Source organism: Salvia splendens, chromosome 18 (assembly GCF_004379255.2).
Source record: "Salvia splendens isolate huo1 chromosome 18, SspV2, whole genome shotgun sequence".
NCBI lineage: Eukaryota > Viridiplantae > Streptophyta > Magnoliopsida > Lamiales > Lamiaceae > Salvia > Salvia splendens.
Window position 1 is genome coordinate 13,444,187 of NC_056049.1, and position 24,674 is coordinate 13,468,860.

At 38.0% G+C, this 24,674-nt stretch overlaps 2 protein-coding genes, 1 long non-coding RNA gene and 1 pseudogene across 6 annotated transcripts; all 4 read right to left on the reverse strand.

The window, feature by feature from the left end:
- Positions 1–351: 351 nt before the first annotated feature.
- Positions 352–2,563, reverse strand: LOC121776058. 4 transcript variants are annotated; one of them, XR_006045226.1, is made up of 3 exons: positions 2,316–2,563; positions 672–1,397; positions 352–578 (listed from the first exon to the last, which is right to left on the reverse strand). It is a non-coding gene; the product is annotated as an uncharacterized LOC121776058 (long non-coding RNA). The 4 variants fall into 4 exon arrangements; XR_006045224.1 differs by having other exon boundaries at positions 672–1,400; XR_006045227.1 differs by having other exon boundaries at positions 2,264–2,563.
- An 8,496-nt stretch (positions 2,564–11,059) lies between these two features.
- Positions 11,060–20,155, reverse strand: LOC121777273 (lysine-specific demethylase JMJ25-like). Its single transcript, XM_042174464.1, has 12 exons — positions 19,524–20,155; positions 19,323–19,438; positions 18,809–18,908; positions 18,562–18,703; positions 16,426–16,489; positions 15,579–16,344; positions 14,571–14,900; positions 13,857–14,423; positions 13,415–13,487; positions 13,246–13,331; positions 11,742–11,861; positions 11,060–11,273 (listed from the first exon to the last, which is right to left on the reverse strand). Exons 1-12 carry the CDS (start codon positions 20,073–20,075, stop codon positions 11,202–11,204), a joined length of 2,988 nt encoding a protein of 995 aa, XP_042030398.1. The 5' UTR covers positions 20,076–20,155; the 3' UTR covers positions 11,060–11,201.
- Positions 20,156–22,981: 2,826 nt separating this feature from the next.
- LOC121776758 lies at positions 22,982–23,716 on the reverse strand. The gene has a single exon (XM_042173928.1). The coding sequence runs from the start codon at positions 23,714–23,716 to the stop codon at positions 22,982–22,984; it is 735 nt and encodes a 244-aa protein (XP_042029862.1).
- LOC121778035 lies at positions 23,398–23,533 on the reverse strand (annotated as a pseudogene).
- Positions 23,717–24,674: the final 958 nt, after the last annotated feature.

Here is a 24,674-nt window from a genome sequence, read left to right on the forward strand (position 1 = left end):
TAGTTTAGCTTAAGCTCCCAATCTCTATTCTCATGCTTTAAAGTTCAAGTTTCCCAATATAGTGTTTAGGTCCATGTTCAAGTGCTTAAGGTGTGGTGGCTAACACCAACCCCGTGTCATAGAATCGATCTCAAGTAGGTCCCTAGTCTTTGTAGTTTGACCCCTCTCTTGCCGCTTATACTTAGTAATATTTGTTGCAAAAGTGGAAAATTATAAATCTTGTTGAAAGGAGGCAGGGATGAATCTAGCATTAAGCTAGATTGGGCAAATGCCCCTGCTCATATTTTATTCTTTATATATATGTATAACCAATTAAAGAGATATTTGTATTAATCTTCTACTAATTGCCCCTTCTTTAATTTTTAAAATTTCTCCATGTATATTTTTGCCCCTCTTGCTAAGAATTCCTAGATCCGTCCCTGAAAGGAGGGACATATGCACATGACACACGTGCAAAACCCCTCTCTTCAAAAAGTTATCATATGCAAAGGGTAATCAAAGTTTCAAACAATTGGAAGTTTGTAATGGATGGCGCTACAGTTATCTTCACTTTGCTATCATTCCTCCCCCTTCACAACCTGGAAATAACATTTAAGAATGCTCACAAAAAGTTTGATCAAGCATGTGTGAGAGAGAAAAAATGATTATGACTTTAATTATGATTATGATACCTGGAAGCATGATTCTCCAAAATGATGGTTGGTTCAACTGAAGTAGAGTTTCGATTGATTTGATCATGTTGTGACTTAGTTTCACTTCTTTGCTGCTTTAATATGGCAATCACATTTTCTTATGTTAGCAGAGCAGAGCAGAGCCTTCTCAACCTCCCCAGTAATATGAACCTCCTTCCTCGTTTCTCGCCACCACTAGATAAACTATTTGATGATTTCAAGCTACGTTTATCCAACATTTCACCTCCTTCGGATTTTTAACTAGTTTTTCATTAAAACATATCATATGTCCATTTTTTTTATGGGACGAATAGAACATTTAAAATTATCATTCTGTAAAATAAAATAAGTATAAAAACTAAATTATATCTTTAATGATGCTCCCAAGTAGTTGGAGCATTGCTTTTAAGTACAGAATATAGGAAATTGATGTGTTAAAGGCTAAAGTTAAGAGAGTAAAGTATATATATAGAGAGAGAGAGAAAGCTAAAGATGTGGTGACAGAAAGCAGAAGATGGTAAATAACATATAACTAAATCCAAGTCGAAAATAATTAGAGTTGCAACAAATTAGGTTTGAATTGTAAAGGTCTAAGTTACAAGTAGTTCCAACTACTAACTGAATGATATTAATAATTAGTACTGTCATCATTCAGTATGTAAAGATACATACCCAGAAATTGGTAAGTGTGTGTGAGCTCCATGAGGCCAGCCAAAATGCTTTGTCCTGCTAAAGAAATTTTATTCAAAATATCAGATAGAATGTTACGCGCATTAGAACATATTCCAATTTACTTACAAATTATTTGGGAAATAAATTCGACTGGCAATTCATATTGAGTAATATGAAAAAACTACATGATTCAATAAGCTCCAAATTGTATAATATTTCAATTTAGTCAGTGCATGCTTTTAGAGTATTTTTATGTATCTAAGCTAACACTACAGGTAAAAATCCCTAAGGTTACTAAAATGATCCGTAACTGAATGAGCCACAGGATGGCCAAATTACTATGCTCTTTAGAACTGACGCATTAAAATGAGGAAATAATGTCAAGCGTAATATTGCCAAAATAAAAGGCAAGTTACTACTCCCTCAGTCCCTGAAATTCTGTCGCATTTCATTTTCTACACTCGTTTTAAAAAAATGATAATAAATAGTTAAAGTGGAGAGAGGGTAAAGTAAGAGAGAGAGTAAGGTAGATAAGACTCTCATTTATGTTATTCTCTCTTTTACTTTATCATCTCTCCACTTTAGCTATTTATTATTATTTTTCTAAAACGAGTGCAGAAAATGAAATGCGACAGAATTTCAGGGAGTAATATATTAGCTGCAGACACTTCAACAAGAAAGAACCTTTACCATAAAAATCCCTTCAGATCCACTAAACTACACTGTTATATAATAGATTCACCAGAAACTAGCACCAGCAATCATTACAAAGAGACTGTACAATAGAGATAACTGACTCATAGTTTCACATTTGAAGATTGAAATATTTGATGTGTAACAAGCTTGTGGGATCATGATAGGGATAAAGAGATAGAATCAATAATACTTGAACCAATGAAATAGAATTCTCTGAGAAATACTCATCGCAAATGATGCAAACTCAAATGTCTATGGTCCAAGACAAGTCCTCACTTCATTGTAAACTAGGATACTGCTGCTGTCCATGCTCGACCCCATATCCTTATACAAATGATGAAATAACCGAAAGAACTAACTCACAAAGGAATTAAAATGAAAATAAAATAGGTTATGTGGCTTCATGCTCGCTCTGTGCACAAGAACAACTACTCTCCTCCCTCTTCCAAAACAACCTTGTCCTCACCCACAAACTTGGCCTCCTTATCTCTCCACTTCATTTATATTTTTCAAAAATTCCTTCTCGCGATTAAATTTTCTCAAAAAATAATTGCAAAAAGATAAATTTGAATATGCATATTTATTTAATAATTAATACTCCATCTGTCCTCCATCTCCATTATGTGTCTCAGTTTTCCATTTTGGAATGCCCCTTATTAACTGTGTCACTTCATTTTTACTATTTTTAGTAATGGACCTCACATTCTACTAACTTACTTCACTCACATTTTAAGAGTATAAAACTAATACATCACATTTTCACTAACTTTCCTCTACATTTCTTAAAACACGTGTTGGGTCAAAGCGGGACACATATTGGGATCGGAGGGAGTAATATAATATTTCAACGGATATATATATGTGTGAACTGCAATTGAAAATAGAAGATTTTATAAATAACTTAATACTTCAAATGCGTCTGTTCTAAATTTATAAATTATGCTCCCTCCATCCTATAAAAATAGGGACTTTGGGGACGACACGGTTTTAATGCGAAATTGGTAAAGTATAAGAGTGATAGAAAGAAAAAGTGGTCGGAGTATTATTAGTGGAGAATGGAGCACACCTCATAAAAGAGCAAAAAAATTTGCCAAAAGTAGGAGACTAGTTTTGTGGGACACCCCAAAATGAAAAAAGAACACTATTTTTATGGGACAAAAGAAGATAATAAATAATAAAAATTGAAAAATACATGAGAAATTCAAAAATATTTAATAACTTGGGTCCATATTTATAGAAAGAAACCCTGCCTAGTCCAGCACACTTCATCGTGGGCGGGCGTGGGCTAAGCCGTGCCTCAAGCCGACTATGGCTTGCTTGCCCAGTTCGTAATTCTAATCGTTTGCGAAAAGGGCTCACACTCATTAATAATTCTCATTTCTTCCACCAAATCCTCCATCTCATTTGATACGAATCTCATATCAAATTCACGTTGAAGTACAGAATGGCATGTAAATGAGAGTCAATTCTTTACCATTGACCATGATTTTGGGTTTAAGTTAGGGCTTCCTAGCTTATGAATTTAGTGTGGTGAAGTGGATCTCGTGGAAAGAGGCTACCCAACAGTGTGACCGAAGAGGTGCCATCGAAGATGTGGTCCCAAGGGGAGAGAAATGGATGGTGGGCCTTCTATGTTGGATTTCCACCCAATGCGTGACGTTTGTAGATGTTCGGTTAGAAAAGGGGGATGGATTGATACAAATCCAACAACAGTTCTTCATGAAAGTGAGAGTACACCATTTACCTTTGACTTTCGTTTTGATTAAGCTAGAGCTCCCTAATTGATAGGAGTAAAGGCGGAGGTCTTGGGAAGAAACATGAAATAAATTAGATATATAGAAACTTAACAAAAAACCGAATTTCAGAGAAGGAAAGTCTCTTACGAGGCCCTATACCTAGGCATGCACAACGGTTCGGAACCGCCGGTTCCGGTTCATGAACCGGCGGTTCACGGTTCCAGATAGGCATGAACCAGAATCGGCCCGCCAAGGGTCCCAGTGGTTCCGGTTCCGGTTCAAAAAACAGGCGGTTCAAGCGGCGGTTCAAAATCGCCGGTTTTTTACATGAACCGGCGGTTCCTGGCCGGTTCGGCAATTTTTATTTTTTATTTTTACATTAATTTGATTTGTTTATGTATGAAATGCGCGTAAATAAAATTCAAAAAAATACGATGAAAGTTGCAATTTTATTGAAATTACACATTTACAATAATTACAAATCGAAAAAACCTTAAAGTCTTGAAGTCTTAAACAAAATTTAAATACAAACAAGACTACTAGTCAACAACGAAGCCAATTACAAATGATAAAAAGACGTAGAAGTTCATATAAAAAAAACTTATAAGTATATATACTCTTAATCGGCGAAGGAGATCTTTCTACATAACTAAATTAAGGACACCTTTAGCAATTCAACTTTAAATGTTGACTTTAGTCTACCAATCAACAATTATAGTAGAATTGTCAAAAGTTTCCCTGATTTAGCCGTATAGAGAAATCTACTTCATCGACTAGAGTATATACAAATACAATTATTTAATTGTATTTGCATATTTTTAAAGTAGGAACAAAAGGGGAAAAAAAAGAAATAAAGGAAAAATGACTTGAACTCAACTTAAATTTAAAATTTAAGTTGAGTTGCCTACGTATCCCCATTACTCATTTGCATTAGGGAATCAAAGCCACGTAGTTCTCTTACCTTACTTACCTATTTGGCTTTGCCGGCGGCGGTTGACGGTTGGCCTTCGATTCATCCCCGGTGAATTCATCTTTTGATCCCTCCTGACGATCATCCCAATCATTTTCTTATTCTCTGACGTCGGCTTTGGCCCAATTATCAAGTAACATCACGGCTTCCACATTTTTCGCCGAGAGCTTACTTCTTGATTCATCCAACACACACGAGCCAACACTAAAAGTGGACTCGACGGCGACAGTGGAAGCCGGAACAGAGAAAATCTCCTTGGCCATTGACGCAAGGATGAGAAAATCTTTCTCATGGGTTCCCCACCAATCGAGGCCGTCGATTTGGGCGGGAGGAGTAGGACCTTCATCACCAAATGAAAAGAGTGAATCGAAATATAAATCCAATTCACTTACCATACCTGAGGTCCTTCCGCCGGTGTTGTAGCTGTATAGGTCGGCTAGTTGGGACGCGGCGTCGGGGTCATCATAATCGGCTTGAAATGCAAAGCCATAGTTATGTTGTGGAGGGGGGGTCTTCTGACTTGGTGGGTGTTGTTATACTTGGTTTCATATTCGGTGTAGAGAGCGCGCAAGTTATACTCGAAGGTTTGTTGGACAATGGACCGGTTCGGGTGGGTTATTTGAAAGGTTTCTGAGAGGTCTACTCCAAATTCGTCACTGGTATCGGATTGGATTGCTTGAAGGGGGCCAAGATCAATTGAACTCAAATTGTTATAATAAAACTCCAAAATCCTAGAGGTACCGACTAATTTCCATTTTAGATCCAATACCTTTGCAATCAAAAACACGGTTGGAATCTCACTGAAATACTTGAGCCATTTTTCAATCATGTAATATAAGACACACATTAGCTCAGGGGAAGAGGAAACATTTTTCATTGCAGTTTTAAAACCAAGGGATATGTACATGCAATGCTCTAAAACACGAACAGCAGTGCAGTAATAAACACCCGACAATTCAACAGTGGCATTTTTAAAATTTTTAAACAATTTAAATAAAGCCACACTGTGTTCCCAACAACTATGCGAAAGATATAAATCATGAACGGGATAGGTTCTATAAAAATCACATAAAGCATCTTTATGTGTCAAAGTAGAATTCAGACAATCATATGTCGAATTCCATCTATGAGACACATCCATAGTAAAATTCGTATACCTGACATTCTTTTGATGGCAATATTTCTTCCATGCTTTGCCAATAGGTGGCTTTTGATGGATTAATCTAACTGCAGTTCTAATAGGAGAAACATGTTTTTGCCATAATTCAAGTGCATCTTGTACACATAAATTTAAAATATGACAAATGCATCGTTGATGAAAATACTTACCTCCAATTACCGGTGTACAAGCCGCAATCAAATCGCCAATACTTGCGGTGTTGGCAGTTGCATTATCAAAACCGATAGAAAATATCTTGTTGCATAATTGAAACTCATTTAAAACTTGTATAATCAAAGAAGCAATTTCGGGTGCAGTGTGTGGAGTTTCAAATTCTCTAAAACCTATTAAACGCCTGTTTAAAGTCCAACTATTGTTCACAAAGTGAACCGAAATGCTCATGTATGAATGACGGTTAAAACAATCCGTCCACACATCGGAGCAAATGTTCACTCCGTGTCCCAAGTTGACTAAATAACGTGATAATTCTACCTTTTTCTCCAAACATTGCCGAACGGTAGATCGTTGCACGGTCATTCTACCAATTCTCTTGATTTCTACGTTCAAACCACTTTGCATAGTAACCTCAAATTTTTTGTCATCATAAACGTTAAAAGGAGTGTTGTGTATCTTGTGTACTACAAGCACATAATCTGTAGCTGATGGAGTTATTTACAGTAGGGTCTTGTAGATATATATGACCGAACTTGAAATGGAGTGTCAATTTGGATATAAAAAGGAATATTTTGTAAATAGCAAGTAGATACGACAACAAAAAATCACCGACGGGTTTTTCTCAAGTTCCAGGTTTCAACCTCTAACAAATGCTCTACACAAAATAATTAACCCAATAACTAGCATCACACCACAAGTAACTAGCATCACATGGCCGGTGCATTAAATTATCCAACCTTTTTCAAAAGACTAAATTCTATTTGAAGCAATTCATCAAATTTGTACCATGCACCAAGAAAATAAATGGCCATGCACCAAGAAAATGGCGCCGGAGGGTGCCATATCCTCCACCACTCGCAAATTTGTACACTTTATCGCAATAGTTGCAGTAAGCATGAAACGTCGATGTCTCTTCTTGAGAGGTCGGATCATGAGGACTTGGAATCACCACCGGGACCTTCTTGTAGTGTTTGACAAAAATGTCAGATTTCAAAGCTTTTGCCGAGTTAGTGGGGGGAGGGGGAGGCATCTCCTCATTTCCGCCGGTGCTAGACGGAATACGAGAATGAGATCTATCCTCGTTGGTGTCCGAGTCCGACGATATAGCAACGTCGAACTCGTCAGCTTGTTGGGAACCACCTCCCCTACCCCCACCTTGTTGCATTTCAGCGAGTAGCATGACGGTCCTATGATCTTCTTCTATCTACAAATATTATATAAGTTGAAGTTATAACTTATAAGTATGAACGCAAAAAAAAATTATGAACTCAATTTTATGAAATTATGAAATATGAATTGGAAAAATAATTTTTCATTACTTACTTGCATGCGTTCAGCCTGCACTCGGAAAACCTCTTCCATAACTTCTCGACGACTAGGTCGCCTTGATTTTGAGGGACGACTAGTACTTTGATCTTGGGAAATTCCCTTGCCCCGATCACCACCGCCCGATCCACCACGAGAAGAAGACATAGTGATAAATGAAAGTAGTATGGATGGAATATGTATGGAGTATAAGTGATGAATTACGAGCACAACAACAAATATAGTAGTAAGTAGAAACTAGTAAACAACTTGAGCAATTAGAGAGAATGAGGAGAGAAAAGAGAAATTGAGATTGAGAAAAGAAATTCTTATTAACACAAGAATGGGGTGAGGAGAAATGAAGGGGAAGTGGGGTATTTATAGGAGTAAAATTGGAAGAAATAAAAAAAATTTCAAATTTCAAATTTCGGCCGAACCGGCGGTTCAACCACAAAACCGGTGGTTTAGTCCACCATTTTCCGACACAAAACCGCCGGTTTATGACCGTTTAGCATGCCTATGCGCCGCACCCTGGCACTATCCCTGAAAAGTTACTGGAACCGGCGGAAACCGGTTTGAACCGCCGATTTTTCTGCTCCCTACTCTGAAACCCTACGAACCTACCCCAGAGTTAGCCGTTTGAACCATTGAACCGGAGGTTCAAACCGCCGAACCGCCGATTCACGGTTCATGATTTCGCCGACCCTGAACCGGCCCGTGTTAACCGGCAACCCGCCGGACGGTTCAAACCGCCAGTTCCGGTTCCGATTCATGAACCGGCGGGCCCGAACCGGCGGTTAACAGCCGCGCCGGTTCGGTTTGTGCACGTTTACCTACACCTAACCTACCATCCTAAAACTATAAATTTTCAAGATTGGTAGCTCTTCCAATGAGGAACTAATCCCTCCGTCCCACAATCGGAGTCACATTTGGTGTGGACAAGGATTTAAAGAAATGTAAAGAATAGTTGGTTGAAAAAGTTAGTGTAATATGGGGCCCACTTTTTTTATATTGATTTTATACTAAAATGTGAGTGAAGTGAGTTAGTGAAATATGAGACCTATTTACCATTAATGGTAAAAATGAAATGCGACTCTTATTGAGGGATTGCCGAAATGGAAAAATGTGACTCTTATTATGGGAATGAGGTAGTATAAAATAATAAAGTACAAACTATAACTTGAATAGAATTCCTGATTAAATAAAGACTCCTAAAACAACTCTTAACTCTATCCTTAGCACTCTACTAATATCAAGACTCTTTAATGAAATAAAGAACAATAACTAACAAATTCGCATATGCAAAGACATGGAACGATCCATATTATGGCCTAATGTACAGGAGAACGATTGATATCATCATCTTTGGTTGTGTCATTGTACCGGAAAGGTCCAGCCAATACCAGAGGTGCTTGGGTTGCAGTTCCAACATGATAATCCACTAGCCATCTTTGGGGAGCACGACTGTTTCGGTCATAAATGCTCAAACGATAAGGCTCCTCATCTGATGGGTTGTGAAATTGTATTATTACCAGAGCTCCATTCTATCTATCTACGTGCCACCTAAGAACTTAGACACCCATATTTTCTCCACCCGGAAGTTGGTACACAAACATCTTAGAGGAAACAAATCATATATTGAGGGTATCCACAATGGGACGCCCGATGCGTGCCATCGTCTGCGGGCGCCATCGTCCTCCCCATTGTGGGTGCCCGCCATCGTCCGCGCCCTACGCCCACGCCCGATGCATCGTCCGCTGTTGAAGCACGGACGATGGCCTATCATCTGCGCCATCGGGCGCCCCATTGCGGGATCAGGGGACGATGGTCGCGGACGATGCCACGCGTTTTTGATATTTTTTTTCTATTTAAACCTCGTTTCTCGTTCACTTGTTCATAAGAACATCTCGCCTCTCTCGTTTAGCTCCTCTCTCATATTTCTACCTATCTCACATACCAAAATGAACCACGACGATGACACCACTAGTTCTAGCTCCTCGGAGTCAGGTAGTTCGCACTCGGAGACCTCGGCAGCCTTAGATGCAGCCGTTGAAGAGGCCATGGCGGAATGCTTAGTCGAACTGCAGCGCGAGGAGGCGGCGGCGGCAGCGGAGCAGGTCCGTAGGCCTATTCGACGTCGGACGTCTGTCCGACGCGACCACGCGGCAGCTCACCAACGTCTGGTTGAAGACTATTTTACCGATCAACCACGGTGGGGACCGACTGTTTTCCGCCGGCGGTTTAGAATGCCGCGTTACCTATTCTCAGCATTGTCCGGACGTTGTCGTCACGTGATGAATACTTCACGTATCGGGAAGACGGCATCGGCAGACCCGGCCTTACACATTTGCAAAAGTGCACAGCTGCACTCCGTAAGTTGGCATACGGCACCACGACGGACATTTTCGACGAGTACCTCCACGTCGGGGAGACAACAGGCCGGGAGTGCTTGAAGAGATTTTGTAGGGGAGTTGTGGAGGCCTACGGCAACACATATTTGTGCAAGCCGACTGCCGCTGATTGCCTGGGCCTGATGAAGATGCACGAGACGGCGCACGGCTTTCCTGGGATGCTAGGGAGCATCGACTGTATGCACTGGGAGTGGAAGAATTGTCCGACGGCGTGGAGAGGCCAATTCACTAGTGGATACAAGGGCAGCCACCCGACTTTGATCCTCGAAGCCGTCGCTGACCATCGGCTCTGGATCTGGCATGCGTACTTCGTCGCTGACCATCGGCTCCTCCACCCTCTTCGCCGAGCAATGCAACGGCAACGGCCCGACCATCGAGTTCACTGCCAACAGGCGCCGATACCACATGAGGTACTACTTGGCCGATGGCATATACCCACGGTGGCCTGTTTTTCTGAAGACAATCAGCTGCCCAATGGGTGAGAGGAGGATTTTATTTGCGCAAAAGCAGGAGTCGGCGCGGAAGGATGTCGAGCGGGCATTTGGTGTGCTCCGATCACGGTGGGCCGTTGTGAGAGGGCTGGCTCGTCTTTGGTTCAAGGAAATCATTGCCGACGTCATGTATGCGTGCATTATCGTGCACAACATGATAGTCGAGCATGAAGGTGAGAGCATCACCGAGTGGAACGATGATGACGATGCATCTAGCTCGTCCAGCACGGCGACCGAGCCCCCCGCTAGAGGATTGCCGTCGGGCTTCGACGAGGTTCTAGCTAGACAGGCCTCAATGCGCAACCAACAAGACCATGCGCAACTCATGAACGACATGATTAAAGAAGTGTGGACCCGTAACCGCCTTCGTTGAGTTTGCGTATTTTTTTAATTCGTATTGTAATGTATTAATTTTTATATATGAAATGAAGTTTTTTCTCAATTTTTTGTTATTTAAATATTCAAATAAAATAAAATGCATAGGGCGCGCCTTAGGGTGCCCCATTGCAGGTAGGGGTAGGAGGATAAAACTGCTGACGTGGCGCGCCATAGGGCGCGCCTTATGGCGCCTCATTGTGGATGCCCTGATGGCAGATTTCGTGATTTTGCAACCACGGTCATACCTTACCCACTTCAAAGCTCAAACCTACTAATTCGAACTATTTTCCTTAAGTTTCCACTGACAATGAATACTATTTATTGAGTGTGTTGCATGTTCATTGCGCCTATAACTCCATGTAAATGGCACCAATTAATACTACTGTACTAAACAAATGGCTTCAAGAAAATAATTATTAAAGTACAACACATTACACTATCTAGTTCTTGGGACAGGAATATATGAATGGATAAAGTACATTCTTCTGCAAATAAAATTGAAATAAATTTGAAGGATAGAGTGAAAAAGCAAAACTTTCTAGCTGGGCCTTGACAAATCCTCCAAATCCTTAACAGCTTCTTCGACTGCGTGAAGAATGATCTTCTTCACCTGTACATAGATTAACATTTCCAAAGCTTTTAAATCTTCTCACAATGACTTGTGCAAGTACACACATTTATGAGATTATGTAGACCTTACGATAAAATCAATAGCAAGCAGAACTCGATACACATTCCAGTTGGGTATAGACATAGATGCAACAAATATCTCCATGCATGTGTCTAGGCATAGGTTTTAAACTTTTAAGAAATAGTATATTTTTAAGAATTGGATGAATTAACTAATAAAATTGAGTGACTATCGTGTGGCCGACATTGAAATTAGAAGCATTATAAAAAAAACCATCTCTTCTTCTTGAAATGCAACATGAATAGAACTAAAATACAAATACATTACCTCTCCACTTAAATAATGTTGCCCCTACATGAGTGAACAAGTTCATACTCTTATGTGCTCATGAACACACACACATACAAGAAAACAACTTAAGTGAAAGATAAGAATAAGAAGGTATACCTCTAACTTGTCTTCTTTAGCCCTATGATTTTGAGGTAGAATACGAAATTCCTCCGTCAATCTAACACACTCTTTGATATTTTCGGGCGAAACGAAGTCAAGTGCAACCTTTATACATGACTAGGAAACAGAAAGATAATAACTTTTAGCCTTACTGGAAGCAGATTAAATGCAGATTGTCGATTACATATTGTAAGCAGAATAATACAATTATTGCATCATCAACCTTATCCAACATAACAAAAAACTTCTAATTAATGGAAGAATTACATATGTATTCGTGCTAGACATGAGAAAATTACTCAGCAAGTAGTTTCATATAGATTGGACTTTGTACTTGGTACAAAGTTCAACTGTTCATTTTTTCCATTTTGTCCTACAATAGGCTCTATTCTTTTCTTAATAAAAAACAAAAAAAACTTTATTAAATAACTAATCTGAAGTTGCAATATATGGGAGACATATCTACTCCAAAATTTAACAGAGAAAACAACCTAAGGCCCCAAACAAGATCTGAACCAAGCAAATGCTTAAGTCATATGCTTTTGGCCCCATATCAATGTTTTTCCAATAATCTACACAATACAACCCTAAACAATATTGATGTTCGTCTTTGAGACACTTATATAATTGAGAAAAAGAATAAGTTTGATTCAAATACAACTTCAAGATAAGACTTAATTAATTAAATAATAAAAACTACCTTCTGTGGAACTCATTTGCAAATGTTCTATTAAACTGCACCTAGATCCCATTATACTCTTAAATTTAGCCTTCAGAATATTCAATTTCTCTGTTTTGTCTTCGTGCATGCTAAAACGGTGTTTCGTGCTTTATCATTCTTCGAGAAGAATGATAAAAACTCGTAAAGTATAGGAAGTTAGGAACAAAGCTATAAGTACCACTGGATGATCCTATGAAAAAATACAGCTTTGCTAACAAGTAACAACCGCATGCAGCCTGATAGAACTAAACACATGGAAGATGCTAGAAATTGAGTGTTGTGTATCTTGTGTACTACAAGCACATAATCTGTAGCTGATGGAATCATTTACAGTAGGGTCTTGTAGATATATATGACCGAACTTGAAATGGAGTGTCAATTTAGATATAAAAAGGAATATTTTGTAAATAGCAAGTAGATACGACAACAAATTATAGAATATATAGTTGAAATCACCGACGGGTTTTTCTCAAGTTCCAGGTTTCAACCTCTAACAAATGCTCTACACAAAATAATTAACCCAATAACTAGCATCACACCACAAGTAACTAGCATCACATGGCCGGTGCATTAAATTATCCAACCTTTTTCAAAAGACTAAATTCTATTTGAAGCAATTCATCAAATTTAATCACCAAGTACTGGGGTAACTAAGTAATATAGCAATGAAACATTATGTCATATAAATAAAGCGTGCCCTACTTGAAATCAGCATTTAAACATTCAATAAAAAGCTTTCACAAGATCTCTAGATAACAGCAGTTGAAAAAACACATCTACCTTTAAGTTTCTAACTTGATGAGGACATCCAGCAGGTATGAAAACAGCATCACCTACTTTCTGAATAAATGTCCATGGTTCAATTCCTATGCAAACGTGAATAATAAATAAGATGAGCCCCAAAAGTGTACTACTCATGCTACTTAGCAATATGAAGGGAAAGACGAACCATATTCGTCCTTAAGTTTCCTTTTATGCTCCACTGTCATGTAAACTGTTTGATCGTGAATAGGGTGGACAACCTGTAGGACAACAGTTCGTAAATAGGAAATAAATGGCCATGCACCAAGAAAACACTGGACAATATAAGTAAAAAGTTATCAAAAAGACAAGAGATCTGTAGAATTAATACAGTAAGTCCGTAACAGATAACCAGAAAACACAAGAAAAATTGGCTCAGCCTGGTAAATCATACTATTGCATCCATAAAATAAACTATGGACAGATGTCACTGATATAGATACATGAAAATTGGAATACAGGTGCTAGCATACATGTCTAAGTTGCTTTTGGTCAAGTTGTGAAGAATCAAGAACTATTTTCTTCCTTTAACCATTTAATATCAAAACCATATAGGTGCAGGACAAACATATTAACATATGAATGATTACCTGAGACAAGTATTTACCAAAAATGTGCCTAAATTCCTTGAAGTGTTTCCTCGTGTACTCCTCCAGTTTTGGAATGTCTTCCCTCCTAAAAATATCCCACAAAGCAGCACCCTCAGGGTCTTCAAAACTTTCTGATACAGTTCCATGCATGCAAGTATTCTTATATCCCTGCTCCTCCTTTACATATTCTTCATTTTGGCCACTTTCACCTGCTTCAGAAGCTTCGAACAAATCATCCATAGCACTACCCTTCTGTTCAAACATCAGAGTTTCCCTGTTAGCTGATTGCGCATCCAGTGTATTTCCATTTCCAATAATACAAGCCTTTAGTTCCTTGGTTTCACTCCTCAAATTAGTTTCATCCACATCATGTGAACAAGTTCTTCTGTTCAACCTGGATATTCCATTTTCACTATCTAGTAGCTCTCCTTCCCATCCATCTAATATCTTAGCATTGCCGTCAATTTCCCTTTTATCCTGTTTGGCATGCTCCTCTTGCAGTTTCTTTATTTCGAGAAGCTGCTCAGGATTAAGCGCCACTGCTTCTGCATGTGTCAACACATTCACCTGAATGACAGAACCAAAAGGTTAAAATTTAATACATATACAAAGTAAGAGCTCAGAAACATGGCCAATAATAAACTAGTCCCCAACCATCTGCTGGACAACATTTAAATTATAGCAAGCATCAAAAATTCAAACAAGGGGACATACTGCGTCAGACATGTCACAGTGCAAGCTTGTTACAGAATCTCCCCGTCCCAACTCCTGTGCCACTCCATAAGCAATATATGTTTTTGGCCCCATATCCGGTTTTAGAGACAACTCGGGCAGTTTAGTAGCAAGATTTAAGTACCCACTGCGAGGATGAGTATATTCTTTGAAAGGCAAGCAGCTAATAAACTCAGCCCCGTGACGAGGTAACAGATCCTCAAACAAGTTACCAGGAGGCCAGTCTTTCAATTTGAGTATCTGAGGCCATTTATAAGCATCAAAACGACCTTCTGAATATCCTTTGAAGAACTTGTGAATGTTTATGTCAACCTGCTTGTCAATTAAAATAATGAACATAAACATCTGAAAGTCCTGAATAAAGATTGCAAATCTGCAGATAACATGGACAAGAAAAACATGAATAGCCTCCAACATAATAGTAGTAAAGAGGAAATGACATTTTACATCTCATTACTAATTTTAGGTCAATAGAACACCAATAGGAGCACTGAGCATTTCAAATGTAAAATCAGATAGTAATAACAATACTACATGAAAGGGATTTTGCCAAAATCATTCTACCTTGGTGAATGAGTCATGAGAATACCAAAAGCCCAGGAGTACCAATTTGCAAGCCACTGAACTAGTACTGCCACATGTTCATAGGTAATATATATGACTAACTGGGGACCGATACAAAAGCAGTTAATGTTAATTGACTGACTCATTTTTACAATAATATCTGCTGCTGTTCTGAAGCACATAAGATATTTCATACAAAACTGAAGGATCAATATATTATCCAACTCAAACTATATCTTCTATTAGCTTCCGAAAATGGGTGCTACGCATTTTGAGAATGTGCAACTAAACTAGTGATGCATTCTCAAAATGCATAACCAATTAAAATAAAGTAATTTTTATTTTATCCCAGTGTTGTTAGGGGCACGGGGAGCAATTAACATGTAGTAAAACTGAAGGTATAAAAGGATTAACAAGTTAACTTACCTCACACCAATCCAAGCAATTTAGTGCAGTTACATCAAACAGAGTTCCACGTTTATCGCCCGTTTTTTGTCTAATGGCACGCCACATAACCATGGGTTCCCAGCTCAAACCAAATGTGGTGTCAAGTACATTACTAACAATCACAGGTTCACCTTTGGACCAATGCCATTGGAAATGCTTTAAATCATCATGCTGAAGATCTTTAGCTGTTGGACAGTACAAAAAATTGTCACTTGAGTCTTGTCGAGAAGCTGCTTTCCGCAATGTATCACTTGATACACTTCCACCCACATTCTCACTTAAGAATTTTGAACAAGAGCACTTCCGAAAGTTTACATTCAAGTATCCAGTTACTTGTGCCAAGTTGAATTCTTCTGCTCTCAGCAACAAGTTAGAGACCCAATCATTTGGAAATATGCATTTCAATTCAAGAATTCCTTCACCACAGCCTCCTAGCACTGGTGGCGCGCATGGAATGATACCCCTTTCTGCAGATCTCCACTCAGAATTTGTCTCCTCAAGATCTGTTGTGACGATAGCTTCAACCATTCCATCAGGAGGTTCTGTCTTAATCACAATATCTGCATTACTACCATCATCACCATGCAAGTAACCTAGACTGTGGCCGGAATATTGTGGGGACACTCCCTTATCACAACCTTGTAGACGTCCCTCCCGAAGCTCTTGACAACAAGTCAGACAAAGATCATAGGTACACTTAAGGCAGCTTCGATGTAAATCAAAAATAGATGTTTTACAGTTGTCGCTGCGTAGATACATACATAAATGATAATTTATAAACTGAGATGGATAGTAGTAAGGAGACAATAGTTGTACAAAGAACTACCAGTATATCCGTTCATTCTTCTCAAAGTTCAATTGTTGTGGTCTTATCTCTGAAATTGGTAATCCTGCCCACACAAACTATCAATCAAAAATTTGAACAATTTGATAGCATAATATATATTACTCCCTCCGTTCGCGAATAGGAGTCCCATTCCATTTCGGCACGGGTTTTAAGAAATGTTAAGAAAAGTAGGTGGAAGAAAGTTAGTGGAATATGGGACCCACTTGTATATATTAGTTTTAAATGATTTGTGAGTGGAATGAGTTAGTGGAATGTAGGGCCTCTTTACCATTTATAGTAATTATGAACCGGGACTCCTATTCGCAGATGGACCAAAATGGAAAAACGGAACTCCTATTCACGGATAGAGGGAGTAAATCTGAAGGTCTTTGATACCAAGTAGATGACCAACATCAGTGTAACTAGATGTGCCACAATCCTTCTAAATATGAATGATATCATTGTTTGATGGTTAAATTAATGGGGAGTTCATTGGTGGTACATCTAGTGGTTATTATAATTAGTTATTGTAATTCTTATCTTTATTTCCTTAGTGGAGTAGTATATATACCCTTGAGGTTTGAGACGGATGTGAACTATTGAGTTTATTTTAAGGATGGTAATTTTACCGTAGGGCCTCGTTAGAGGATTGGTCTAGTAAGAGGATTATCATTGTTCATTTTAGTTCATATTTTTATTTCTTGCAATATGGCATTTCTTTCCGGCACGGAGATTAAGTAAAAGGTGTGTAATGTATTAAATAAAAAGATAATAAAGTAGGAGCTTGGGAAAAGTAGAGATAATAAAGTAAGAGAGAGGGAAAAGTAAAAGTGGGAAAATGTGTTACTCCCTCCGTCCAATTGAAGATGACCCACTTTCCTTTTTGGTTTGTCCCAACCAAGATGACTCATTACACCTTTCTCTCTACTTTATTCACTCTCTCTTATTTTACTCGCTCCACTTTTCATACAAAACTAAATTGCATAAATTCCTGTGCCACCCAAGGAAGGGGTCATCTTCCTTGGGACGGAGGGAGTACTTTTTACTAAAAAGGAAATGACTTTATTACTATGGAACGCCCAAAATGGAAAAATGACTCTACTACTATGGAACGGAGGGAGTATGATGTATCAGTTCGTGCTTTCTCCCTTTTTATGGTTGTATATTACGCTTCTTATGCGGACATTTTACAGTGGTGCCGCATTTCACTCTGTATCAATGAATGTTGCATCACTATTTTGGTATTTGCATGTAACATGTAAATAATTACATTGAACTAGTGTTTCTAGCTCATTTTTCTTCTTGACAAACGTGAAAGGACATGTGTTAAATTTTTTATTGTTCCATAGAAATTCTTTGTTAATCAATTCTACTCTTAACAGCATTCACCAGTATAACTTTTAGTAAAGCCAAATTGGTCCAACCAATGTGGAATAACTTATTCGATTTTTATTGCCTTCAACTTGCACCCTTACCTCAATTCATTTTATGCTAACACTGGTTCGTGGACAAAGCCATACAAACTGAGAAACCAAAGTGTCAAAGACCAATCTTTAACTGATCGAAAATTGAATGGAGAACCAAACGAAACCGGTTTATTGACTTTATTCAGTTCAGTTTTTATTTTAATGGTTTAACCAAAAAACATATAAAAATTTTGTCTATTCTTTTGAATTCAATTTTATTAAAAGAATCTAAAATGAAATTACTCACAAAATAAAAACCAAACTGAACAGTACCTAACTCCTTGGTTCAGTTTGGTCTCCTTACCCTTACGCTTCCTCACATGATTTTCATTTCACCTTTCCAAGTCTGTTCTCTATGTTGAGTTACTCATTTCTACTTTTCAAAGAGTTCCACAAAATCTCCTTCTCCACTATGGATTTAAACTGAGTATGAACATTTAAAGCTTAAAAATTTCATGTATGTATATTATTTTGTAATTGGGTAATATTTTGTAAACATATCTAACTTGCTACAGACTGGTAGTTCATTATCAAAGCCTAAGTGTCAACCAATCACATAACATAATCTCACAAAGAGGTGAATACTAATAAATCCCTGAGTAACCCAGCAATTGCATTATAAAAAATTGCCCACCAAATTTATACGTATTAGTTTCTGGAAAAAAAATACCATGTATCTTAGCCTCCGTTTCCTTCTCAACCAATTGTTCTTCATGGAATCGTTTTAAGAAGGGCAGGAGCATTCGCAGCATGTATTTAGAGTACTGTATCTTTGTTTCATCATTAAATTTCAATGTCAAATCCTTCAAGTGCTGCAAGCAAAATACAAAAGATAATTCATAGAGAGAGAGAGAGAGAGCAGCAGCAGCAGCAGCCAACGACATAAAATAGAGCTGGTTGGAAACACATAAACCAACCTTGGTTGGTCCAAATAGCCGCAAGCAATCCTTGCAATTGCAGTTGTTACGACAAACTGGGCAAGCTTCAGCAAAATCCTCTTTCTGCATTTTAGGATACCTGAGATAAGTTCGGTTCACATAATGTTGAGTCCAGGATATAAAAATAAAGAAGCAAGTATGAAACCTCCATCTCATGCACTGAAAGTCCCAAATTAACATCTCAGATAAGAACAAACTAACACTAATTTTTCTCATGGTAAGATCGATCTAAACTATGCAAGTGTGGTATGTTGCAAAACTGGTTGAAATCAAACTTCCAATTTGATGGTGATTCTATTTAGTCATTAAATACAGATATCAATATACACAATTGTTTTTTAATAACTTATTATGTTTATACATGTTTTGGAAATTAAGTTAGATGACCTTCAGCCACACAACAACCATATAGAAGACCATATAATCAAATTGAGAAGATAAAGTTTCAGTTCAAATTGAGTCAGACATAAGTTCCCATGGATAATTTACCCACCATCTACTTATGCAAATGAGACAATATCGCTTACGCCAACACTTGGTGCACCAAACAACTTCCCCTTTATCATTCCTCTTGCACTGGTGACAAGTGTTGCGATCATTCTTCTTCCCCTGCAAATCATCAACAGTGGACAGAGAGTAAAATAGGCAGATTAGTTGAGGGAAAAAGTAAGTGGAGATAACAAGAATCAAGTACATTTTCGTCATGTGTTTCATGATCATCTCTAACAGCAGCACTTTGGCCCTCAGCATTCTTCTCCTCACCACGTAAGCCTGCAGCCCCTCTGTTATTCCTCTCTGACCTCCGCAGGGTTTTATCATCCTCAACATTCTTCTCGTTCCCTTCAGACGGACTCCCTAATTCACCGTTCACAACCTTCCTCTTTCTCCCCCGCTTTGTTTTAGCCTCGACATTCTTCTCCCCCTCAATCCCTGGCTTGCTCTTTCTCCCCCGCCTTTTTTTAGGGCTTTGACCCTCGACATTCTCATCCACACCGCCTAATCCTGTATCCTCAGACTCAATTTTGTTACTCCTCCGCTTCCTATCATATTCCCAGTCGTAAACCTCGTCATTCAGTTTCGTAATCTTCTCCGTGGCCAGCAAAGACCACGCCCGCGTCGATGCTCTCTTCCTAACGATGCTTTCTTCTTTACTCATCTCCTTCTCTTCTATTTCGTCAGCATCATTTTTGAGCTCCGCTGCTTCACCGCCACTTGCTGTTTCCGGAAAATTCAAATTCAAATCCATCTAAATACAGGATCCCTAGCTCCACCTTCTACAGCGCCAGCACTCTATTTAAACCTTCAACCAACTAAATCACAGATATCAATGTCGAGGTACAATGCAATATACTCGTTCCACTTACTCCTTTACGCTCACATTTTATTATAAAACTAATATATAAATAATTTTATTATATAACTAATATATAAAAACCTAAATTCCACTAACTTTTTTTCCACTTACTTTTCTTTTTATTTTTTTAAACCCGTATCGAGTCAAACTTAGACAATATTTTACAGATGAAGAGAGGATGTCTATACAGAAAATTTTGAAATTATTTAATTCCTATATCTAATAAAGATGACCCTTCCTTGCAAATGAGAAATTAATTTTATATATCGAATGAAGAGAGAATAAAGTAAGAAAATAAAATAAAATAAATATATATTTTTATGTATTATAATGAATTAGTTAAGACAGAAAAAAAAGTGGATCATAGTGGAACAAAGGAAATCCTAAAGTACAAGTATTATTTTGAAGATAAATGTAATCATTGGACTAAAATTATTGCTTATAGCATACTCCTTGTCATAGCACTCATAATTAAAATCAAGACCAAATTTCCACCCTTAGATTTTAAAATAAGTGAATGAGATTAAATCTTACGAATTTCAATGAATAGTAGACAAAATATCAACAAAAGGGTAAGATCGTCATTTTGTTATCATATCATAAATTTCGTATTTTTTTATATCAACATAGTGTATTACAAATATCAACACAATGACATGAGTATTTCAACACAAGTACACAAAAATATCAACACAGTTTTATTAAGATTTTACATGCATTATATTGAGATTTTTTGATGTATTTGTTGATAAAAACTGTTTATCAACATATACAAAAACTTAAATAAAAATCATCAAATTTCATCATTCGAACGTCGTTGGAACGTATGCTATTTTTTGCGAAAAATAATTTAAATCGAGAGAATTACGTAAATTTAAAGTTTTAAGATAATTTTAATAAGAGAGAATTGACATTAATACCCTTTAATTTTATTTAATAATTATTTAAATTTAAAATATAATCCACTTGTATTATATCAACCACTAGATCTCCTAATCTAATAGTTAAAAATTGAAATGCTCCAGCCAAGAGAGAGAGCAATAGAAAGAATTAACCTGATAATAGTAGGCTTGACCACATAACTAAACGTTTCATCAAAGTCAAAACCAGGTATCTGTGAGAAACCTTGTGCCACTAATCTCGCTTTATGTCTAGCAATATTGCCATCAACATGTTTCTTCAGTCTAAAAACCCAAGTGTTACCAATTAAATTCTTGCCTGGAGGCAGCTTGGTCAGAATCCAAGTATTGTTTCTCAACAGAGCCAAAAATTCCTCTAACATGGCTGCTTTCCAAATAGGAATCAACAAGGCCTCAAGAGCAGATCTAGATATACAATCAAAAGAAATAGAGAACACTTTAGGCTTAAAAATGCCAGCTTTACCCCGAGTTATCATTTGATGAGATGGTTTGACAGAAACATCAACAATTGGTATATGAGAAGATGAATGAGTAGCAGTATTGATTGGTTGAGTGGAAGAAGATGAGTTGTGAGAGTGATGATGACCAGATGATGCAGATATTGCTGGAGGAGAATTATGGGGAGAAGATGAGTTACCATCAGAAGGAAGGACTGGAGCAGTAAATTCAACTCATATAGGATGAGAATTTTGAGGAGAAGAAAAATCACCATCAATAAATTCAGCTCGTGGAGGTGACTGAGAAGTAGGAGAATTGACATGAGCATGTCGTGAGCATGGAGAAGCAAGTTGAGAGGGATGTGAAGGGAAAACTTGAGGTGGGACTGGGAAAGAGGAGGGGAGAATGCAGGAGATGAAGTAGCTTGAGCATTAGTAGTCATCGACTTAGGAATATGTGGGAATGATAGTTCATCAAAAACAATATCTCGAGTTATGATGAGCTTTCCAGATGGCAGCAAGGCTTTGTATCCTTTATGAGTGTTACTGTATCCAAGAAAGGTGGATGGAAAGGATCTAGGTTCAAGCTTATGTTTATTATAAGGCCTCAAAAGTGGGTAACATAGGCAGCCAAAAGGCTCGAACTCTAGATAATTTGGTTCTGTTTTCAACAGCTTTTCAAGATGAGAGATATCCTGCTGAAGTGGGTTAGAACCAGATTGAGAAAGCATGGCTAAAGCCATTTCTATAATGTGTCTATGCTTCCTCTCGGCCAATTCATGATTACATTTCATTTGCATAGTTATAGATTTTAATTATTAATTGATTTGCATAATTATGATATTAGTTGTTAATTGATTTATCTAAATTAAAAATAGTTTTATAAATTAAAAATTTTGAAATTGGCCCGGCCCAGCCCAGCGCGGCCCGGGTGTTAATTGATTTATCTAAATTAAAAATAGTTTTATAAATTAAAAAAAAAACCTTGGCCCAGCCCAGCCCAGCGCGGCCAGGCCCAACCCGGACTGCTTATCAACTGGGCCTGGGCTGGGCTCATTCTGTATACCAAAACCCAGGCTGGCCCACTTGACATCTCTATGCCCTGCTCCCTCACAAAACAAAAGGTAGGATGAAATTCAAAAAACACTCCATTGTCTTTAGCAAATTGGGAGACACTGAGAAGATTCTAGATATTTGGGGAACATGAAGCAGATTATTAATAAAAAGAGATTTAGATAAAGGGTTAGAGTTTGGCTTGAAAACATAATTACCAACTTGTTTAATCTTAATGCCTTTACCATCACCAAGATGAAGAAGTTTACCTCCATTGTACTCAGAGGCTGAGTTGAGATTTCCAAAATTTTCCAAAATCATCAGAGATATGATTAGTTACCCCAAAATTCGGGTACCAAGATGTGGATGAGGAGGCATCAACATTATATTATGATGGAGCATACTGAGGTGAAGCAGTGTGTTGAACAACATTCTGGTTCCTGGCTTGGACAACATTAGCAATAGGATTCATTCGATTGAACCCTCCTTGGCCTTGCAAATTTGGATTTCTCACTTGAGGAGGAGTTGGCACAAAGTTTTGCTCAAAACGATGCCAACATTTATTAGCACCATGGCCTGGCTTTTGGCAAAGTTGGCAGATGATTTTGCCACCAGATCTTCCTGCTCTGCCACCTCTTCCCCTGAAGTTGAAGGATCTGCCTCCATTTCCTCTATAGTTGTTTCTGCCATTTCTGAAGTTGCTGTTTGAGTTGCTCCTTTGATTTTCAGCTTGTACAAGATTTGCAGTTGGGATGGAGCCTTCTCTGTTGATTGAGCTATTCTTCACAGCTGAATCTAGCCTTCGCTCAAAGCTCGTCAAAAGTGCAGAAACTTCTCGCACAGTCAGTTCTTCTAACTTTGAAGTGATTGTGACTACAACTCGGTTGTAATCAACTCCCAATCCAGCAAGAATGTGCAAGATTTGATCTCCTTCAAAAACTTTGCAGCCTGCTGCTCCCAACAAATCACAGCAACTTTTTACTTTGTTCAAGTATGCTCTCAGTGAGAGTGATTCCTTTCTTACGGATTGAAGCTGCAGCCGATACTGCATCACTTTTTCCTTTGATTGATGGGCAAAACTCGTCTCTCCTGGCTGGTGCCTTAGTCCCACAGCCAAAATCATGATGCTTTCTCAAAGTAAAGATTGGATCCAGTAAGCTAACCTCTAATCCTGCATATTCCAGTTTAAATAATATGGATTCACTCTTTCTTGAGTGGAGTATGTTGAGGTAATGACTCGTGGTGGAGGGATTTGAAGGGGTTGGCAGCGGAAGCGTGCATGAATTTACCGATCACATAAATTTGATCTATTTAGCAGATTATTTAGACAAATTCTATTCGCGTAATTATCACATGTATCATGGTCATAACTTGAATTAAAACATGCTTTAGGATATAAAATCCCTAAAACATGCTTACTACGGAATTAGTCAATTTACATTGTTGATTCAATCAAGAATCGATGATGGCTTGCGTCTTCTCCACGTGAAGATCTTTAGTACTCGACCTCGGACCTTCTGACTGGTGTCCCGGACTATACGCGATATTTGTGTGGGCAAATCTCACCAACGTACTAGGACTTGAATAACGAAGACAAAACTCAGCTCACGGAGGAGGCAAAATTTCGAACTCTCTCTTTCTCTGAGGGAGACGAAAATTCTCAACCAAAATTATTATTATTTTCTGTCTCCTTTATTCTCCTATTTATATTAAGTCACATATTGGGCCCAGTCAGGGATCTAAGGAAGAATTTGGAACATGCCTCACCCAATTAGCTTTTTACTAATTAAATTGAACCCACAATTTAATATAAACTTATATTGGAATATTACAAACATCCACTACAGAAGTAATATTGCACTGCCTTCCAAATTCGAAATTACAAGTATTCCGGGTTTCCTTTAATTGCATTTAATTTATTTCCCGCGGTTAAGATAGAAACATCCATTAATTAATTATTGTATGCTATGGACTTAATTAATTAACATATTTTAATCTCCAAGAGTGGACTTAGCAAGAAACTCTTATTTATTATTAATAGAGTAATTAAACTCCAACTAGCTAGGTTCCGAATAATAAAA

Coding starts and splice junctions, on each gene's coding strand:
- LOC121777273 (XM_042174464.1), bottom strand. CDS start 20,075: ATGGATTTGAATTTGAATTTTCCGGAAACAGCAAGTGGCGGTGAAGCA. Junction 18,909..19,322: donor CTCATTTGCATAAGTAGATG/GTGGGTAAATTA, acceptor AACTTATCTCAG/GTATCCTAAAATGCAGAAAG. Junction 13,332..13,414: donor GAAACTTAAGGACGAATATG/GTTCGTCTTTCC, acceptor ACGTTTGCATAG/GAATTGAACCATGGACATTT.
- LOC121776758 (XM_042173928.1), bottom strand. CDS start 23,716: ATGATTTTGGCTGTGGGACTAAGGCACCAGCCAGGAGAGACGAGTTTT.